This window comes from Lissotriton vulgaris, chromosome 9 (genome assembly GCF_964263255.1).
Source record: "Lissotriton vulgaris chromosome 9, aLisVul1.2, whole genome shotgun sequence".
In the NCBI taxonomy this organism is placed as follows: Eukaryota; Metazoa; Chordata; class Amphibia; order Caudata; family Salamandridae; genus Lissotriton; species Lissotriton vulgaris.
This window is the reverse complement of record NC_141697.1, coordinates 1114294551-1114316712: the sequence shown is the minus strand read 5'-3', so window position 1 is coordinate 1114316712 and position 22162 is coordinate 1114294551. Positions and strand designations below refer to the sequence as shown.

The following is a 22162-nucleotide window of genomic DNA, read 5'->3' as shown; positions in this document are numbered from 1 at the left end:
AATTGCAAATGATACCGATTTGGTATGTGGAAGTGGAGTGTCGCTAAGCATCCCTTACAGATATCGAATCTAATGTATCAGTGTTTTGCATCTGAAATCCGGTTGCAGTATATTGATATTTTACTATAGATCAAAGGTGGTCTTAATGCATTTGCAAAAAAGCAGGGGCTCACTTGAGGTCCCTTTCTTAACACATAAAAAAAGTTTGTCGAAAAGTAAGCAGTGGTCACATTTCCTTTAAGGACCGCAGGCTGCATTTAGAAAAAAACGTTTACCTTTTAGAAAGCCAATCACAATCATGGAGGTTGCCTGCCGTAGCAAGCCACCATCTTGGTGATGACCTGCTATCATAGTCAGTCGCACTTTGTAACTTACCATATCAAAATACAGGATGTAGGTTGGATTACGTCTTACTACAATTCTGATTTTTAAGAACCTACGTATTAATAGATAGGTTGGTTCTTAAATGTCTTTACTGGTTGCAAAAATATTGTTTGCAATTTGCTACCAGTTTTTTGTGACTAGGCTTTCGAACATCTGGCCCTTGATTTTCCAGAAGGACAATGTCAAACATGGGCTGCTGCATGTAGAGCATTATTGTGCGTCTGAGTGCTATTTAAACCTACATCGAGAAAGCAGGATGTAATATGACTCTCCTCTCCAGGAAGCAAGGTTAGCAACTATGCCACTAGAACCAAATTCTCCTGTCTGGGCCAGCTTCAGTGTCCACTCTGAATAGGAAACTTCCTTCTCTCCTTAGGTTATTTATTTCCAAACCCAAGGGACTGAAAGACTGGTTATCTCTTCGCACTGCTCTAGTTTGAGTTTCAAGCCCTAAAGACAGCTGACCAACAAGACTCATGACTCAAGTAACTCAGAGTCCACCAGGCTAAAAAGCCTTCGAGCACTGTGCAAAGTTGGGAATACAGTGTAGAAGTGTAGAGAAGGAGAATGCAAGAGGAATGCAGATGTGACAAGCGGGATTGTCATCAGGGGTTTATGAAGCTGAGGGTTGTACTTTGACCAGGTGCTGCTTTGCAATGCTTGACAAGGAGAAGCTCCTTACTGAAGGGAAGAAGTGAGGGATCTTGCCGAATGACTGTGAGAGAAGAATTGCTGATCCTAGAAGTGTAGGAAGAGAGTGCTTTGTGTCTTCTCCTTCTTGCATTTTTGTGTCTCAAGCCTGATCAAGTTGCTGCTGCTAATGTTACGTACTTCACCACTGATCTTACCACATACTGTGGAGTACTCAAGTTTACCGCTTTGTAAGTGATGGTAGATATTTTAGGTAATGTGGACTTGTATAGGAAACCACTGGGGTTTTTGGAGGATGGGTGAGATTCTGTCAGATTTCCAGAGAACTTTGATAGATGCCTCCTCTAGTCGAGGGCAGGGAGCAGGGAAGGGTCTAAATGTGATTTTGGTGATGAAGGCTTTGCTATCATTGAGGTGTGATCAGAGCAGGGTTTGTTAGTCTGTTCAGAAGTCTGCTTCAGGAAGATTTCAATATGTGGCATAAGATAATTTAGTGCCAGACGGTTTATGTCTTTTTTTTAGCAGTTTTTTTCTGAAGTTGAGAATGGGATCAAATTACAATCTTAGGGATTTGGGTATTTTGAATAAACTATTGAATTACATTGATTACAATTTAGAATTTGTGAGAAATATAATACATTCTGTTAAATGTTTTAGAGAACTTTTCGCATACAGAATGGTAATTTATCATTACATTTTGAATTACATTAATACAGTTTGTGGTTTAGATAGAAATCCACTCAGGCAACTCTGTAGAAATGTATGGAATGTTTTCAGACTTTATAACACACACACGCACTATCTCTCGCTCTTTTAGAAAAGTGGACTCATTGGTTATTCACTGAAAGACATTCCTACCTACGTGGTTGTTGCTGAAGAGTAGCACAAACTCTGTTTCAGAGGCATTATTTTCAAGAACTAGTTAAACATCCTGGCCTAGATGGTAATAAAAATATTGGAGACAGGTGATTTTGTTGCTTTATGAAGGAGTTTGTTGTTCTTGTCACCTAGGAGTACTCTTAGGATTTGTATGTGAGGTTAAAGGTTACTATAGATAGGATGCATCATTGGTGGGCTCTGCATGTTCCAGTTGGGTGTGCAGGTGCTTATCTATGCAAAGTGGGATTAGTTAATTGGGTAGGATGTGATTTCTTGAAAGGCCCTCCTTTTTAAGCTCATTTTTGTGGAGAGTGTACAAGTTAGTTTGAATATGAGCGTGTTGAAGAGTGCAGGCATCCCAAAGAATGAGAAAACATCAATTGCCATCATATGTATTTTCAGTGATGTGCAGTATATTGTCACCTACATGGATAGTGCTGGTTCCTGTGTGCCTCTTTGGATTTTAAATACCGGCTGGTAGTGTTGGAGGAGATAGTTGCTTCTGATTTTAATTTGGAGTTGAGATGCAATTGCCCTTTGAGTGATCTTGTTGTTGAATAACTTTATTCAGTTGTTTTGCTTAAAACCATCAAGATATACAAATAAATCCAAGATTTTTAAAATCTAAAACAAGAGAAGGATTCTTGAATTGCTTATAAAATGTACAGTCAAAAAGAACAACAATAAAACGTTAAAAACGTTCAAATTGGCCGGCTACCAGTTAACAGCCTTACAGTTAAGAGACACACCACTTAAAAAGTATCGGAGTAAAATCTTATATACAATACACAATTCATTTAGTCCAATAACTAACGTTTCATAATCACAAAAATTCAGCTCTAATAGTAACAGCCAGCACAGCCTAAGATAAAAACTTCTGCCGATTGATCCAAAAGGAGAATAAAAAGCAACTGACTGCAAAAACTATTGGCCCGGATGTGTCTGTTTTTAGATTTCTGTAGGCAACCTTATGTTGCCTGGCTCCAAGGTTTATACAGATCGGTCGTATCCACCTCCTGTGGATCAGTTGATATTTAATGCAGAAAAAGAGTATGTTTTCTTCTGTCTCTTGTGCTCTAGCACGGTCAGGGCATAGTTCTAGTAATAGCCAAGCTGTCTGATTGCTAGGAAACCTCAGTAAGAGGTTGCCAGACCTAAATCTGACATATAGACTTTTGGCAAGGGGGTGTGTGATTTGATCCAGGAAAGTTTCAAAACTGGGGCATGGCTTGGCACTTAAAAATTGTATTGTTAATTGGCCATTTGCTGATCTGGTGACATAGCGCTCTCCCAAAACCACCCAATATCTGGCCTTAAGCTTCAATAACTCTTCTTGAGTTGCCCTCTCTGGGTGTTCCCATAAATCCGACATACCAAGTTATTTATACCAGCTTGCAACATGTTTGAACCAGGGTAGTTTTTTGCTACCACTGATCATCAAAATCTGTCCACAAGCCAGTACATTAGGGGTTTCAGTGAGGCCATATCACCTATTCTTTTTATCCCCAGACCTAAAAACAATGGGATCAGAGGGGTATTGATTGGTACCGAGATAAGGGATCTGGCAAAGATGTTTTCGGATGTCGTCAATTTATTTGTATTAGTATGCCCCCATATCTCTGCTCCGTACAAAGCTTCACTGTAGGCTTTAGCTTAATACACTTCTAGTGCTGGGGTTAGCGATCGGATGTATGAATATTTCAGTATTGACATTGACCTGTGGCAAATGATGAGGTAACTCTTACCTAATTGTTGTTCCCAGCCAAGTGTGTTGCTTAATCTTATCCCAAGGTAGTCATGTTTTTTCAACCTCTCCTGCTGTTCGCATGCAATCCTGACCTCACGTAATTTCCCGTTCACTTTTCCGAACACCATAAATTTGGTTTTGGCAACAATTAGTTCTGTCCTTGCAGAAATCTAGAAACTTGTCCACTAGCGTTTGTAGGCCCATTGGAGATGCGGAAATAAGTAAAGAATTGTCTGCAAAAAGCAGGATTGGGACTTTCGTGCCATTCATAACGTGAGAGTCATTCCTGCAGTCCAATAATCTTTTGGCTGCATCATTAATGAAGAAGGAAAATAGTGTGGGAGCGAGCATGCCCCCCTGGCGCACCCCACACTGTATGGGTATCATGTTAGTTCACCATTTCTTCCCCATCTAACCTGGGCATAGTTGTCCTCTTGAAGTCTACCTTTCAGGGTCACCAAACCAATAGGAGTCCCTGGATCGAGCATAGTTCTCCCAAGCATTTCGCGCAGTACTAAGTCTAACGTGGATCTTAATTCGACAAATGCTACGTAAAGTTATTGTTCTTCAGTAGTAGATATTTCCAAGTTGATAGGGTAAATCTAAAAGCCTGGTCGCATGTGCTTGTTTTGGAGCGAAAGCCTGCTTTGTACGGAGGCAGTATCACCTTCTCTTCTATCAAGAATTGAAGTTTGTCTAGAACGTGTCTTGCAAAGATCTTTTGTAGATTATCAATCAGGCTGATGGGTCTATAATTGGAGGGCAGGGAAGCGAGTGAGTGCCCATCATTTTTAGCAGCAAGGGGCTGTGATTGTTCTCGGGGCAAATTACATATCCACAACTTGTGACCAGATTCTAACGTCAACTAGAATATAATCGATGACACTAGTGCTGGCACCCCATTTGAAAGTGGCTTGCCTATTTATGTCTGATGCTGTCCTCCCGTTGCATGCACTCAAGCTCCTTCCTGTAACCAGTGATACAATCTGCAGGGAAACGGAGCTTAGACCATGGCATCATTTAGTCGTTCCGAGATTAGGAATGCCCTATGTCTCATTTTCCTACTCTAGTTAGGTACTTAGTAGGGGAGAAGGTTCAAAAGCAGCATTGAAGTCCCCAGCTACTAGGATTTTAGAGTTGCTTTGATGCACTCCCACCAAATCATCTCACAACGATAATACTGGGGACTCACAACTATAAGGTTCAGACCTAGCGTAGACATTAAACACAGTCAAGTTCAGGCCTGTTGGAAAAGTAAGCTGGATCCCCAGTATATCTTGTGAATTTATTGCCAACCATTTGTACTTGCAAGCTAGAGTATTTCTCACAAGAGTTATCTGTCCCCGCTGGCGCTACCTGATTTTTTTGGCACATTAACTTCCACACTATAAGTCGTGTAGCCATTTAAATGTACCCTGACCACAGCCGAAGTCTCCTGGAAAATGCAGATATCATTATTGCCTATAAAGGAATGCCATTCAGGGTCTTGTAATTTTGAGTGTATCCACGCCAGGTTCCAGGAGATTAGGGTTAGTCTATTATTTGCCTCATTACTGGGTATGGGCAAACGTCTATGGGTCTATAAATCAATAGACCACATATTATCAGTGATTGAATCAGTAGATCGGGTATGTGAAGCATGATGGATTTAACCCAGATCTCTTGACTGGGGGTGAATGTTTTGATTTGTTCTGCATTCTGTCCATCAATCGTGTGTCCTTTGCTTTCTCGCCCTAAGTCCGCCAGGTATGCCTAGTTGTGGGTCCTGGGCTCACTGTGCCACTGGAATCAAGCTATCCTGGCTGAAGAGGGGTGAAACTCCGAAACCATTCCTAGGATGCTTGTTTCCGGTCCAGGAAGAACTTAGCTTGGCAGTTTGGGCTGGACTGTTCCCATGAGGCACAGTGTCAAGACTGATTTGAATATGGCCTGGTCTAAACTGGGGTGGCATGGTGAGAAAAAGAATGATGGATTTAACTCAGTTGCCCCAGTATTGGAACTTTCATAGATTGCCATGCTTTTGTATCATTTCCCGTCGTCGGAATGGGAGTCTCGGTAACAAAAATAACATAGCAGTAGGTACAAAAGAGAAAGAAAAAGGCCTAGGCCTCATTCCGTTTTGTAGCATATCACCCTTTTTTTGTAAAAGAGACCAAACTTAGGCGTCAGCCAATCAGAAGAGCCTCACCCCATAGAACCCTCCTGAAGGAACCTTAGAGCCTCAGATTTTCTACAGCACGTTGTGCTAGGGAGTCTCCTTTGAGCTCTGCTCAACTTCTACTCTTCAGAGAGTTTCTTCAAGGTTTTTTCTTCAAATTCTTTTCAGATTCACTTCAGGTTGTTAGCTGATCCTTCCAGGATGTCTGACAAGGAGAAGAAGAAGGCCCTTTTCAAGCCATGCTCCACCTGTGGCAAGAAAAGGCTTTTAATTGAGGATAAGCATAAAGACTGCAGCATCTATTGCCTCTATCCTGACCACAAGGCTGCGGACTGTAAGATCTGTTGCACCTTTTCAACCAAGACTCTCCGGGACCGTGAGGGTAGGCTTCTGACATGGCTCCAGAATTTGAAGTCCAGGAAGGATACTGTCTCCAGTGACAGTGAGGACTCTGCGTCTAAGTCTTCATCAAGAAGCTCAGTCAAAAGGGGTAGGGGTTCCCATTCTCCTTTTGTGAAGGCCTCAAAAAAGACCCCCAGAGAGTATGAGAGCCAAGGTCCAGGCGAATCTCCTCACCGTGGTGAAAAGGAGAGGGTGGGACCATCTACGCCTTCTAAGGGTTTGAAGACTGATCTTGCCTTCAGAAAACCCTCTTCCCCATCTTCGGGAAAGTCTGACAGGAGTTCCAGGTCGTCGTCGATGAAGGCGTCGTCGACGGAGGCTCCGTCGACGAAGAAAAAGAAGCTTAAGCTGACACTGGTTCCGTCAAGTCTGACAGGAGTTCCAGGTCGTCGTCGACGGAGGCTCCGTCGACGAAGAAAAAGAAGCTTAAGCTGACACTGGTTCCGTCGACGGGCTTGTCGGCGGGACAACCGACGACGACAGGATCGTCGACGAAGGCAGGATCGTCGACGACGGCTACAACAGCGTTGACGAAGGAGTCGTCGACGAGGATACCGTCGACGACAACGTCGACGATGAAGTCGACGACCACGTCGACGATGATGGCGGCGACGAGAAGTTCGTCGACTGTGGCGACGACGACAGTGTCGTCGACGAGAGCGTCGGCGACAACAACATTGACAACGTCAACGGCGGGGATGTCGACAGTCTCGTCGACGGCAGCGACGACGACACCTATCTTGTCGTCGAGTGTTTTAGTGTCGACGAAGCGTATTCCGTCGATGAAGCCGACGGCGGCTGCGCTTTCAGTTCCATCGTCGACGGGACCGTCGACGATTTTGGCATTGGGGAAGAGAATCACTATCTCAATGACCAGAATTACGCCGGACATGACTTCTCCGAGAAGGGTAACCCCCTTTCTGCCAGCGCTACTGTTGGATGAGGATGAGTCAGGGGAGTAGGATCAGGACTCATATGACTATGCTGACAGTCCTTCTCAACTTCTGGTAAAATGGTAGGAAACGGATTCAGAAGAAGGTTATGACCAAGAGGGTGATTATCATAATCACCATCATTCTGCCCAACCACATCAGTATTCAGATCAGGGCATGGTTTTGCTTCCGTCTTCTTTCTTGCAAGATCTACACAAGATGCTACAGGATTACAAATATAGAGCAGCAAAGCCTGCTCCGGCTCCAGTTGTGCAAGCCGTTCCTGTCACGGCATCCACCTCAACAGCTGTTCCTGAGGTACCAGCTCAGGTGTCTCCTCAATTACAGACATCAATGCCAGAAGAGCCTTTCAGGCCAGTAGACACCCTTGATTATTCCTCGGATGAGGATCATGATTCAGGCGATGGTGCTCAAGCTACGGAATGGGATGAATACATCATTCCGGACCCTCCATCTCCATGTCCGGACACTGTGGATTCCCCTCCGGCGGATATAGGCGGATTCCATCAGTTAATGGAAAGAGCTACTGGCAGATTTAAGTTGGCAATGCCAGCGGTGGCCACTGAGTGTTTCTTGTACGATTTCAAGGAACCTTATAGGAAGTCTACAAGATCCATTCCGATAGTGCAGCATGTGTGGGAGGAAGACTTTAAGGCGATGAAGAATCCAGCAACGGTGGCCCCTGTACTACCGCGTCATGATAAGAAATACAATGCGCCTGACGATCCAGCTGCCTTGACGGGTCACCCAAAACCGGACTCTGTGATCTCTTGACTGGGGGTGAATGTTTTGATTTTTTTCTGCATTCCGTCCATCAATTTTGTGTCTTTTGCAATTGGCAGTGGGAGCACAGCCGTTGCTGCGCCAATAATGCTTACTTATTTTTACTACAGGATACAAGTTAGTAGTGGATAGCTCAACAGTATGACTGACTTTCAAAAGTTTTACATGGAGCGATTCAGGGATGGGGAGGGAAGAACTATTAATATTACTGAGTCAATCCACATCTCGCAATGGGGATAAGGGCCCCTTCCTTAGTATAGAACCCCGTAATATGTCAGTTCCTCGTCTGCAATACTTAAATCTGATGTGGGAGTTATTTAAAGGATTTGTCCTAATATATAGTGCCACTAAATCATCCACCATCCTAGCGTCTTTTAAGGTTAGTTCTGTTGTGTCGAACATTGAGTTCTTGGGGGCGCTCCTTTGGGCACAGAGGATGTCCTCTCTGATAATCGAGCAGCAACCTCTAGTATGCCAGATCCAGTGGGTGGTTTTATTTATAAGGGAATCTTCAGATTCAAACTTTACATAGGGCTGCAATTTGGGTACCACTATCAAAGCAAACTTGTTTTTTAAATCAGTTGGCCTGCTTCTAGAGCAATAGGTAGGCATGTAATTCCACCCTCTGCTGGTAGTAGCGTGCAGAGGGTTAGGAATCCTTAAAGAATTTGGGGCCTGCATCTGGTGAAAGTTAGGCAATATAAAGTTGCTCTGGGTACTGTTACTCCGCTGTTGCAAGGTGTTAACTCTAGTATTGTGCTGGGAGTACAGGGGATACTGAGGGTTTGACTGGCATTTTAGGGACCTGCAATTCCTACTTTCTGCCTCTTTTGCTCCATAGGTCCCCTGTGGGTAGGAGGCAAGAGGTGGGGATACAGACTGTTGTGCTTCAAACTTTTGGATGGTCTGTGTAGTCTCTGTAGGTTGGCTGTTTAGCATAGTAGAGGTGTCTGTATCTTGTTCACACTTTAACTTACTTATTGTAAAAACCAGCCTAGATATGACAGGTTTGAACTCTCCCACCTCGGTTCTTAACTAATTGATTAAAACAATACATTCCCTACTTGATTGAGGCGAGGGTTCAGGTAGCATAATCTCCAGGGTGGGATTAGGAGGTGGAACAGGAATTATTAGAACATCAGTAAGGTCATCAGTTATGTTCGATAATGGAGAGAATCGATTGCTGCAATGGACAATGTCAGCTATGGTAGGTGAGTGAGATCATGCTGTTGCTTCTGGACTAATAGATTTTCTCTGTGTTACAACCATGTTTGTAGGCTGTGTCACTGCCTTTTCGAACATGCTGGGTATATGCGGTTGTAAAGTGGGAGTACCCAGTGAGGTAGATTCCAAAGTAGTTGAAGTGACCCGCAATACCGGTGAGTCAGAATGTAGCAGGTCCACACACTCAACAATAAGATTTTCAATACAGCAATTACACTATTCCCACCAGCAGATTTGGCTATTCTTTTTGAATTTTTGGTTTTTAGCTGTGACAGAGGACCCCTCAGTAGCCTTCCTCTTTCCCATGATTATGATTATGACAAAATACTGCTGGGATATACTAGTGCAATAAACAAAGAACCCAAAGTATACATGTAAAAAGATTGAAACATATTATCAGTGGTACCCCCCCGAATACAGTCCCTGGGTTCCATCAGTCATACAGTCAAAGAGGGCTCAGCTATAGCACCCAACAGCAATAAAGGGTAAGTGAAATAAAGGCAAGGAAAAGTTTTGATAGTGTACCTCCTGGAAGTCAAATGGTAGGGAGATGGCCCAGCCCAGGATCCTCCGGGCTCCCACAGGCCTGGCCCGGGCACACCCGCACGCGTCTCTCACTGGGGGCCCAACCGTCAGCTTTATGCGCCTCCGGGCGCTGGATGGTAGCGGCTACATCCGCAAGGGCTGCTGGGGCTTGTGGTCTTGGCTGTCCCCCCTCCTTGCCTCGATAACAGGCTCCTGCGCTGCGGGGCCCGACCGTCAGCTTTATGCACCTCCGGGCGCCAGAAGGTGGTGGCTACAGCTGCTGGGGATTGTGGTCCTGGCTGGCCCCCCTCAATGCCCCAAAAGCGGGCTGCCACACTACGGGCCCAACCATCAGCTTTATGCATTTCTGAGCGCCGAATTGTAGTGGCTACGGCCGCAAGGGCTACTGGAGCTTGTGGTCCTGGCTGGCCCCCTCCTTGCCTCGATACCGGGCTCCGAATGATATTACTCTAGGATATTAGATGTGTGATTTTGCAGTAATTGGCCATGTTGGTAAAGTCTATTCTGGTTTCTTTTGGAGCCACAATGTTTGTTGAGTCTTGAGTAGGTTGGAGAAGATGCCTTGAATGTAGTTTAGTTTGTAGTTTTAAAGTTTATTGATGATTATGTTGATCCTGTTGAGGAGAGGTTTTGTTCTGGCCATAAATGGATTTCACTATTGATGTTGGTATAATGTTGCCTTTATATACTCTGAGTTTCTTGAGCTGAGGTGGTTGAGAGATTCACCGTGGAGAGAGGTGTCTAAGATGGCCTGCTGTGGTCTGTCGCACAGTTGTGTTGTTTAGGAGTTGGCAAAGACATCTTTGCTATCAATGTTGTGTCCAATGTTGCCTTTATTCTCCTTAATGAAGTTTTAACTTGCATTTATCCAAACCCTGTTTAATAGGAACTTTGTTGTGTTTAGGAGGTGCCTGCTTTTTTTTAGTGCTTCCTTCACAATTGTTATATACGGAGTAGTCTTGGTTTTTGTCCTAGGCTTACTACAGGATACATGGATTTTCTTGAACAAAGTAACTTCCTCCTGCAACTGGGAGCAACACTATAGCTTCTTCTGCCTTATTATTTGATGTCTGCTGTTTGAATTTTGTGTTCCATGGTGTGGATAGCATGGCATAGACGAGCAGGTTTTCACTTGAGTTTGCACATCAACTGTGGTCTGCAACGTGTGTCCTAGCCTGGGTGTTGGCCATCTCTGCTTAACCCCTTCGATGCTCATGACGAGCTGAGCTCGTCATGAGGTACACCTCTCGTACGCTCATGACGAGCTTAGCTCGCCATGATTGCATTGTTTTCTGAGTTCTTCAGCACAGCAGGGGAATTGCTGCAGCAATGATGGTGTTAATGTCATTCTCTTATTGCCTCCTTTTGCCATCTGTACCCAGCCACCTCCTCTTTTCCTAACAGATATACCTATTTTTTACATACATGCAGTGGAACACTTTAGGCCCTACCCTGTTTGCACCACTACCAAATTCTAAATACCGTCCACTTCCAGTGGCTGCAGGTCATGCTTTGTGTATTAAACTGGTAGACCTATTAACTGTATACCAAACACAGTCAAAGTTGTGTCCGAGTGTTGCTTGAATGCAATGTCTGCAGGCCATGTTCTCTGTCCCATACAGATGAAGTAAACATGGGCCAAAGTCTATCTAACTGCCACTTACAAATGCAATAAGCAACCCATTAGCACAATATTAATTGTGGAATTGGACATCATTTGAGGCATATGCACTTCACAAGAGTATAAGAAGAGCGATGACCATTCTACACATTTTAAGTTAAACAAACCTGTCTTATTTTGGAAAACAACCTTTTAATGCACCCAAGAAGCATGGTATGTACAGCTAATGTTTCTCTATTGGCTGATGATCTTAGAGAAATGCAATATGTTGCCTGTTTGCAGCTAACTATCCAAGTATCAGTATATAGGTTAGTCTGTTGTAAGGTCTCCCTTGTCAAACAAATTCTGATTCATTCTTTTTGTATATTTTTGTGTAGGACCGTAAGGCATCAGAAAAACAAAAGGAAATTGAGAGGGTAAAGGAAAAGCAGCAAAAAGAGATCAGCAAACAGAAACAAATTGAAAAGGTATTGAATTGAGTCTCATGTACTCATGTTTAAACCCAAGTTTGTTTTATAGCCAGGTCTTACAGGTCTTGAAGTGTTTCTTTACAGACACTAGTTGTTGCTCTTAGATCCAAGCAGGAGAAAGAAATTGGGTGGCTTTGGAATGGACAGTCCGCCTGGTCCATCAAGTTTGTTTAGTGAAGACTTATTGGGCAAAGTAGGAAATTTGGCTGATAAGGCGGCAAATTTTACCATTCTTGGCTACCTGAATCTTCACCTAGAGAATGGGGGGAAAGCGGAGATCGCCAGTTTTCTGGCAGATCTGGAGGCCTTCCAGCTGCTGCAGCATGTGCTCGAAGGTACTCATGTGGCAGGCCACTTGCTGGACCCTATCTTTTCCAACTTGAGTCCTCTTTTAGTCCATCTGCCAATGCCACTAGCCTGGACCGATCATTTTATGGTGTCATTTGTTTGCAGCTACAAGGCAAAGCCGATGTGATCTGTCCAGCCAAGGTCCTTAAACGCCCATGGCATAAGTTGGATCCGGATCTCTTTTCTGCTTGGCTTGTCAAGCATAGGCCCCAGCTTCCATCTGATGTAGATGCAGCTAATCTGTGTGTCCAGAAATGGCTGACGGCAGGCCTGGATAGCTGTATCCCGGCCAAATGGGGAGGCAAGGGGCGAGGACCCTCCAACCTGTGGTTCAATGAGTCACTCACACAAGCAAAGAAGGGCTGCAAGCGGCTAGAGCGTGCCTGGCGACGCTGTTATGATGTGTCTGCTAAATTAGAATATCGGGAGGCCGTCAAACAATATCACAAAGGTATTCAGAGAGCAAGGGCGGGGTTTGTGGCCAGTAAAATCTTAGCCAGTTCAAACCCCGCAAGGACTATCTTCTCCCTTCTCAAAGGTATGAAGAACGCAGGGGTGGCCAGTGTCTCTCCTATTGCCTCCAACATCAATGGCTTGGCAGTGCGGGCTGGACTGTTCCCATGAGGCACAGGGTCAGACTGATTTGCATATGGTCAAGTCTGAACTGGGGTGGTGGAGTGAGCTAAAGAATGGTGATGGATTAAACCCAGATCAGTTGACTGGGGGTGAGTGTTTGCTTTGTTCAAGCGCTCCGTCCATCATCCCCTTTGGTATCACAGCAGCGGGACAGGCAGTCCCGACAAACCTGTTTCATTAAAGGTTACCCTGCCTCTCGCCTTGTTCTACTCTATTATGTGTACTGGTTACTTCTGATTCAAGCATGTGAATATATAAAAGATCCAGTATTGGAGAAGAAATGAGTTACTTACCTGTAACCCAAGTTCTCCAACATTAGTATCTTTTATATATTCACATGCTGCCCTCCTTCCTTCCCGGTCAGAGGTTCATTGTATTCTATTCGCAAACTTGTGTTTTGAAATATGAGCTATGGTGCCCTCTAGGTAGGGTAACCGTAGGGTTTCAGTAACAGCCAACATTGAGTAGTATCAAAAATATATTTATTCTTTTTTAGTTTTCAATTATAAACTTTTTTATGTATTGCAACTTGATCCAAGAATCAGAAATCCGGCAACATTAAACCACCAGAAACATATCTCACAAATCATATGGTGGCATATAAACACCTTTACCACAAAGTGTGGACACAATGAAGGACCACATGCACGTTATTACATATGCAGCCTAATTCACAAATTATTATTTCACGTGAATTATACAATGTGATTATGTAAAAGGTGTTAGGCGTCGACGTTTCGGTCCATGTAGGCCAAAAAGATCCGGAGGACCATCTTCAGGACAAAAGGTTGCACAGGGGTATCTAATACAAACATAACAACATCAGAAATATATAATCAGTGAAACCCTAGGGTACACGGAGATTATTTTTCAGCTCAAAGTAAAGAACAAAGTGACAATGCACTAGTGACAATACATTTAACTAGGTGTGGCATGCACCTTTGAACAACCACCACGTGTATGTAAAACTCATACGAAAGTGCCACGGAAGGGGGAAATGCCAAAAACAAGACCAATGGACCAGTGCCTGAAAAACCTTATTATCAAGCCAAAGAGATTCAGAGCATTAACCACTGTGAGTACATACACTGACAAAATACCTGTGTACTGTATATTATAAAGCCAACAACCAAAAACGCCTCACAGGTCGTTCTGTAAACCAAGACATAACTAGGTCAGGGGCGCTATGTGGGTTAACATGACGTTATAACAATAAGCATGCATCAGCTGTAACTTACATCTGGCGGCCACCCACAATTCTGAAAGACAGGCAAATACGTGTTAGGAACCTGCGTGTGCCCGGGCTATTTTAGATCAACCACTATCCAGCTATTCACTTACTTGGCTGATCGAAAGACGCCGGCTCTAAGGAGTCCGGATGTCTTCTCCGTGATAGAACGCGGAAGCGGGCTGTTTCCGAAACTGACGTATTTAACGTTCAGCGCCCGGACGTAACACGGTGGACTTGGCGGCCATCTTAGAGTGTACTGGGAGGCTTATGGGTTGCAATATAAACATTACGAAAGCCTACCATAGTGAGTGACAATAAATATACAGGTCGACAAATCCAAAGCTACCTACTCTAAATAATTAATATTTACATAACAACTAAATAACAATCGAACTTGAGCTAGCATAGGAAACTTGCTAGTTCGGAATAACAATGAACAATATAACATTAAAACAATAATACAAATCTCGAGTCCAATAGATCGATATCCTACACCTCAGTAAACTACAGGGCCTATAGGGAACCCAAGATCAATACCCTAAGTAGCATGTGGGGCATGGCACCCATTGTCGGACACTTCCCATGCGGTGGATGCACAGCTTGTGCGACCACTCAAACAATAAAAACCTGTTGTATTAATGGAAGACAAATGACGCTGAAACAACATTCTAATTGCATGACTAAGAATGTGATTTATTGTATCCAATGTCCTTGTGGATTGAATTATCTAGGAAAAACTACGCAGGAAATAAGGAAACGGATAACCCAACATCAATCACGCATTAGATGCAAAATTCACACAGCACCTTTAGTTGAACATTTTATCAACATGTCACATGCTCCCACGGATATGAAATGGTTTGTTGTAGAGTGTGTAAAGGGTACAAGGAGACGACCGAATGTGGAGAAACTTCTGACTCAGAGAGAGAACAAACTGATTTGGCTATGTGATACTGTAGATAATGGGCTGAACACGTTTATTGAATGGCACTCCCTGGCTACCCTATCATAATGGTCCTTGACTGACACATACGGCTGTATGTGAGACATTACCCTCCTATTGCTCCCTCGAGTGTAGGACGTCAGTTAGATATAGTCACCCTGTAGTTTACTGAGGTGTAGGATATCGATCTATTGGACTCGAGATTAAATATTAATTATTTAGAGTAGGTAGCTTTGGATTTGTCGACCTGTATATTTATTGTCACTCACTATGGTAGGCTTTCGTAATGTTTATATTGCAACCCATAAGCCTCCCAGTACACTCTAAGATGGCCGCCAAGTCCACCGTGTTACGTCCGGGCGCTGAACGTTAAATACGTCAGTTTCGGAAACAGCCCGCTTCCGCGTTCTATCACGGAGAAGACATCCGGACTCCTTAGAGCCGGCGTCTTTCGATCAGCCAAGTAAGTGAATAGCTGGATAGTGGTTGATCTAAAATAGCCCGGGCACACGCAGGTTCCTAACACGTATTTGCCTGTCTTTCAGAATTGTGGGCGGCCGCCAGATGTAAGTTACAGCTGATGCATGCTTATTGTTATAACGTCATATTAACCCACATAGCGCCCCTGACCTAGTTATGTCTTGGTTTACAGAACGACCTGTGAGGCGTTTTTGGTTGTTGGCTTTATAATATACAGTACACAGGTATTTTGTCAGTGTATGTACTCACAGTGGTTAATGCTCTGAATCTCTTTGGCTTGATAATAAGGTTTTTCAGGCACTGGTCCATTGGTCTTGTTTTTGGTCTTGTTTTTGGCATTTCCCCCTTCCGTGGCACTTTCGTATGAGTTTTACATACACGTGGTGGTTGTTCAAAGGTGCATGCCACACCTAGTTAAATGTATTGTCACTAGTGCATTGTCACTTTGTTCTTTACTTTGAGCTGAAAAATAATCTCCGTGTACCCTAGGGTTTCACTGATTATATATTTCTGATGTTGTTATGTTTGTATTAGATACCCCTGTGCAACCTTTTGTCCTGAAGATGGTCCTCCGGATCTTTTTGGCCTACATGGACCGAAACGTCGACGCCTAACACCTTTTACATAATCACATTGTATAATTCACGTGAAATAATAATTTGTGAATTAGGCTGCATATGTAATAGCGTGCATGTGGTCCTTCATTGTGTCCACACTTTGTGGTAAAGGTGTTTATATGCCACCATATTGAGGTTCCGTGACGATTGTAAGTGGTGTTTTCGACTCACACAAATATGGTCGAGTCTAGTATCTATGAACCGCAAATGACGAGTTTAGTAAGTGTGCGCAGTTTCGCTGTGCTAACTTAAACCGTTCGTTTGTTATGTGGGCTTTTCATCTGTACCCACGGGTTCCATCTTAGATACGGCATCCATTTTGTCTCTTGCCCTCAAGTAGTCAGCGAACGGACGCTGTCCGCTTCGCGACCCTGGGACTTCCAAGATATTTGCGGAAGACACATGTCCTTTGAAAGTGTCTTTATGACGAGGGGGTTGCTACTGTAAGGCAGGTGGCGCCGCTCAAGGCTCATCTTGCCGCACGGACTTATTGTCTCAGCCGTGCATCTCATTAGGCACGTCCCTTTGATGCCTGTATCTCGTGCTTCCCGGCACCTCCCCTTTTACACCCTTTCCGATCTCCCCACTGTCTCCGTCTTCCTCTGCACCTGTCTTCGTTCCTGTTTCAATCCACTTTACTGCTGATTGGAATTTGCTAAATGGTGGGAAGAAGGGTTTTTACAGTTGGGAACCGCCAAATGTTTCCGCACTTATGTTCCGGACCTTGTATGTTTGAAAGCGACCAAAGCGACCCCTCTGGGAGCTTGATGTGGGAACTGAGTTGTAAACCTTTGTGTTCAATGTTAGCCCATGGGTAAAAACTGTATAAAAGGAGCGATCCACAAAACCAATTTGAAGCAGTCTCCCCAAGTTGCACGTGGTGTACTTGCCGTGACATCTGTGTTCCCTGCAGTAAATAAACCTTGACTCTTTGACGCCGAAGGAAGTGTCCCGTGTCTCTGTGACTTGTACGCCGGAGCAGGTTACCCACGAAGGTTTCAGGTGTTGTGCCCTGGCACCGCTGGGTCCAAAAGAACCCAGTCCTTCAGTTGGCGCCCAACGTGGGGCTGCATCAGTGGTACCGGTCCAAGCCCGACGATCGTGAGGAACTTCGTGTGAAATCTCCGAGGGAAGGTGCACCCCGCTTCATCGATCCTGTTGTCGAAATAAGTGGCCCGAAGACTTTTCCCGCGAAGATTCCCGCCTCCTAACGGCTGCGACGGACTGCTGCCCTGACTGTAGACCTGTTTTGGCGCCTGGCGTAGACCTTGGTATAGCGAGACGATTGACGGGCCTTCCTGAGGACGCCATTGATCTTTGAGTTAAGTATTTGTGGGTCGCTCCCAGAATCCTTGGTTGTAGACACTTTAGCGAGTGTCTTTGTTGTAAACACTAGTGGTTTGTTGTTGTTGTACACGCTGTGTGAGTGTTTTTGTCGGTGACACTTTGCTAGCGTAACTTTGTTGTTGTATTTGTTTGACGACTGCAGCCGCCAAAGACCGAGGGTTTTGTTTTTGCTGGGACTTGGTAAATCCCGTAACCCTTGAAGTTTGTGAAACTCGGCTAGCGTGCAAGATGCCTGGTCGCAGTACTTTGTTCAGTTGCTTTAGACCTTGTGGTGCGGATTCCCTGTTGGAGGACTCGTGTCCGATACCTCCGGTAGGAACTCCTACTTATGACCTATATAGCAAACATGGGCTAGGCCCGATTGCTTTTAACGATTATTGGATAAAATATACAAAGAAAGACGGCGATCTTCGTTGGCCACCTCACGGTAGCTTCGAAGCGTCGATCTTAGATAATTTGGAGATTAAGTTGTTCGAACGTAAATCTAGGCCGGCCATGTTTGATGCCTTTCGGTTGTGGCGCAAAGAAGCCCGACAGAAAGAGATCAGACAGAATAAACGTAGTGAGCGAGATAATGTTGCTACTATTGTAAAGAAAGCTGAGCAGTTTCAGCGTGATAAGGAAGATAAGGATAAGGAAGTGTTTGAGAGGTTGCAGCGTATGACCATAGATAAATGCTATCCTGCTTTGCCTACGGAGTCGGATAAGAAGGAAGAGGCAGTTGAGGATCCTTTAATGTCCTATCTTATGAAGTCGCCACCTCCGTACGTACAGGGTACCGCAGCTCCTGTGGTCCCTGCCGTACCTGTTCCCCCACTTGTTATTCCTCCACCTATTCCTCAACCTGCACCCGCTCTTCCGACTGTTCCTGCTCCTGTGCCTGTGTCTATTCCTACTGCTCCTCCGCTTCCACATACTCCTGCTCACACTACTGCTCCTGTGTTGTTAACCCCTGTCGTTGCTAATGTCTCTACTCCTTCTCTTGTTAGTCCTGTGTCTTACTCTTGTCCCTCTACTCGTAATCGTAATTCTCCCATTGCGGCTAGCTTCTTTCAGTCGCTCGGACCTGTTTTCGGGTCCGCTGGTTCTGCTGGCCCACCGCAGAGACGTAGTCAGCTTCCTGGTAATAGAGAACGTGTTGCGCTATACAATATGGCGATGAGTTGGATAGACAATCCACAGAGAAATCCATCCCGTGTTGTTCTTGAAACATTTAGTCAATTCAACATACCGACTCAGAGATATGTGTTTGACGAAATGTGTAAACTTTTACATGATCAGATAGCGGCAGTTGCGCCTGACGAGGTGCTGACCGCCCTGTCTAATCTTCGGCTTCAGTTCGCAACTGGACTGATAGTCGATACTAATGTTCGACGTGCTATCGAGCAGTTGTTGTCTTTCCGTCTAGCTCCCATTCCTCACGCACTGTTTGTAGAGGATCTTGAACGCCAACAAGCTGAGTCTGGTCAATATCCTATGCGTGAAGTTCCGCCGGTTTGGGTACCTGCTGATAATACCGATGTTAATAACATAATACCGGCGCATTTCCAGAGAATATGGATACATCTCCCGTGGAAACGATCGGAAGTGCTTCAGGTGAAACAAACTTTGCCCGACCCTCGCAAAAATCCTGCTGGGTATTACAAGGAATTATCGCAGCTCGTAGATGCTACGGTAATGAATCTTGCCGATATCGACATGTTGTTTGGCAATGTCGTACCGCAACCGGTATGGGCCAAGATTCGTCACCAAGATCACGCAAATGAATTAGGTGGTGATTGGAATGCCATTACAGCGGCAGACGCTGGACAAGCGGCTGCTACTAAACCCGATCAGTTGATTGAACTTCTTCCCCAGCGAATCATTGCGTTAATGAAAACGCTCATGCCAGCTGTGAAGGTAAATTGGGATAAGTTGTCAGCCTGTAAGCAAAAGAAAGATGAGAGTGTTTCAGACTTCTTTACGAGGTTTGAGGAAACATTCGTTGATCATAGCGGACAGGATATGGGTACTGAGGGTGGACAAAGGTTGTTTGTTGATAAATTTGTATCGAACTTATTGCCCGACTTGTGCAATAAATTGAAGAATTCAGAAAGTGCGTGGGCCGTTTCTACCTCAGCTCAGATTCTGGCTACGGCACAGTATTACGAAAATAGAGAAAAAGAGGAAAATGACCGTGCTGATAAAAAGACAAAAGAGCTGAAAACTAAAGTGTTGCTGCAACAAGCATATCCGCCGCGTTCTAATCAGAATGCGTCTCAACAGAATAGATCACAATCGAATCGGTCGCAATCGCGTAACGATTCCTCTTTCAACAGATCTTCCCTAGGGTACAACCAATGTGCTTATTGTAGACAGGAGGGACACATTAAATTTGATTGTCCTGCTTTAAATGATCGTAATAGTGGTAATTCGTCTAGAGGAGGCCGTGGTGGTTCGCAGAATGCATCACGTGGTAGAGGTCGTGGTGCTCAGAACGACCGATCTGACAACTCATCAAATTCTAATAATTGTTTCGATCAACGTGGATCATCACAAGGACGATCTGCGCAGTACAATGTAGACGATTATTACGTCGATCAGGGAACTGACGACAGTAATTACTAGGACAGCCAAAGACAAGGAGAGGGAGTGGTATCAGTTCCGGTTGATCAGAGAGGGCCTTACGTCGCAGTTGCTACATCGGGCGTCGTTGAGCCTTTTCTGTTGGACACTGGTGCAGCGAAAAGTTCTATCATGCATTCGAAACTCCCTGGCGCACCTTTGTCTGGCTTAACAAATGTATCCGTTGGATTCTCTGGCGCCCCCGTTAGCAATCCAGTTTCGCGCCCTTTGCCCCTTAAAATTGGGCCTCGTGAGCTCGAAGCTCCGTTGATTTTAACCACTGGTTGTGGTGAAAATCTTTTGGGTCTGGATTTGCTTAAACGTTTGTATGCAACTTTGTATTGTTCTCCTGCAGGTGTAAAGCTTACGTTCGGAGAGAAAGTAGTCTCTCCCATGTATTTGTCCCTCGATAAGCTTCCACCGGAATTGGATTCTCTTCCTGCGTCTTTGTGGGCGACGGGTCCGAACGATGTGGGCCTGCTTGATATCTCCCCTTATGTTGTTCAGTTGAAATCGAATGTGCGATTGCCACGTATTCCCCAGTACCGTATCTCCCTTGATGGTGAACGAGCTTTGTTAGCGATCATCTATGATTTGATCGAGAAAGATGTTATTGAGGAGACTCGGGGAAACGTGTGCAATAGCCCTGTACTGCCCATTCTTAAACGTACTGATCCTACCAAACCGCCTGTTTATCGTTTTGTTATCGATTTACGGGAGGTAAATAAAATTGTGGTTCCTCAATTCCCTGTTGTGCCTGACATCACGGCGCTACTGACTCTGATTCCAGCTACTGCTTCATGGTTTTCGGTGATTGATTTGAAAAATGCGTTTTTCAGCATCCCGATTGCCGAAGAGAGCAGAGACCTTTTCGGTTTCTCTCTTGGAGGACGTAGCTTCCGCTTCAAACGCGCTCCTCAAGGCTACTGTGAAAGTCCATCGATTTACAGTCAAGCTTTGAAGGGTCAACTGGATGCGTTTAGGTTGCCGGTTGGTGCGGCTTTAATCCAATATGTCGACGACTTATTGGTGGCTGCTGATACTCAGGACATTTGCAAAATTGCTACGGTATCGTTGCTGCAACATCTCTGTGAGTTAAATCACAAGGTGTCACCTTCTAAACTCCAATATTGTTGTCAAGAAGTAACCTATCTAGGTCACTTATTGTCAAAGGAGGGAAGGAGATTGACCCCAGAGAGAATTGCAGCGATTGCGCGAATGGCTGTGCCACAAACCCAAAGAGATGTGCGTGCCTTTCTAGGTATCACGTCGTACTGCAGGCAGTGGATTCCAAATTTTTCATTGCTAGCGAAACCATTGGTGGCTCTTACGTGCAAGGATGTTCCAACTCCTTTACCATGGACGGAAGAATGTCAGAAAAGTTTTTCTGAATTACGTGATTCATTGTGTTCGGCTCCTGTGTTAGGTACCCCTGATTACAGCAAGCCGTTCACGTTATATGTTCACGAGAAGGAAGGTTGTGCGTTGAGTGTCTTAACGCAACCTTTTGGTGGTAGGCAACGTCCATGTGCATATTTTTCCTCGACCTTAGACCCAGTAGCTAGAGCATTGCCGAGTTGTTTGAGAGCAACTGCGGCAGCTGCGGTCTCCATCCGACAATCAGCAGGATTGGTCATGGATAATATGCTTACGGTGATGGTTCCGCATGCAGTCGACACTCTTTTGAACCGCACGAAAACTCAGCACTTGACGAGTGCAAGGTTGTCTGGGTACGAATTGACGCTTTTGGCAAGCCATATTCAGATAAAACGTTGTAATGTCCTAAATCCGGCAACTTTGTTACCAATTAGTGCAGAGTCAGATGAAGTAGCAGAACATGACTGCTACTTGCGTACAGAAGAGGAAACAAAAGGTCGAGTGGACCTTAAAAACACCCCATTGGAAGACCCTGACGGCACCCTGTATGTGGATGGGTCATGTTTTAAATTGCCGAATGGTGATGTGACTACTGCTTATGCTGTTGTAACGTTGAATACTGTTGTCGAGACTGCGAGATTGAATCAGAATTCTGCCCAAGCTGCAGAGCTGATTGCTCTTACTAGAGCATGTGTATTAGCAAAAGATAAACGTGTGAATGTGTACACCGATAGTCAGTATGCTTTCGGTGTAGCTCATAG

General features: G+C 44.7%; 1 protein-coding gene across 2 annotated transcripts in view; it reads left to right on the top strand.

Annotated features, from left to right (window-relative positions):
* APPL1 (adaptor protein, phosphotyrosine interacting with PH domain and leucine zipper 1) overlaps nucleotides 1–22162 on the top strand; it is a 249693-nt gene that overhangs the window by 182577 nt on the left and 44954 nt on the right. The window contains exon 21 of one of the 2 annotated variants that reach the window (XM_086939118.1): nucleotides 11726–11815. The exons of the other annotated variant lie outside the window; for it this stretch is intronic. Coding sequence (XP_086795244.1) covers nucleotides 11726–11815 — 90 coding nt within the window. The remainder of the gene's footprint in view (nucleotides 1–11725; nucleotides 11816–22162) is intronic. 2 annotated transcript variants of the gene reach the window in all.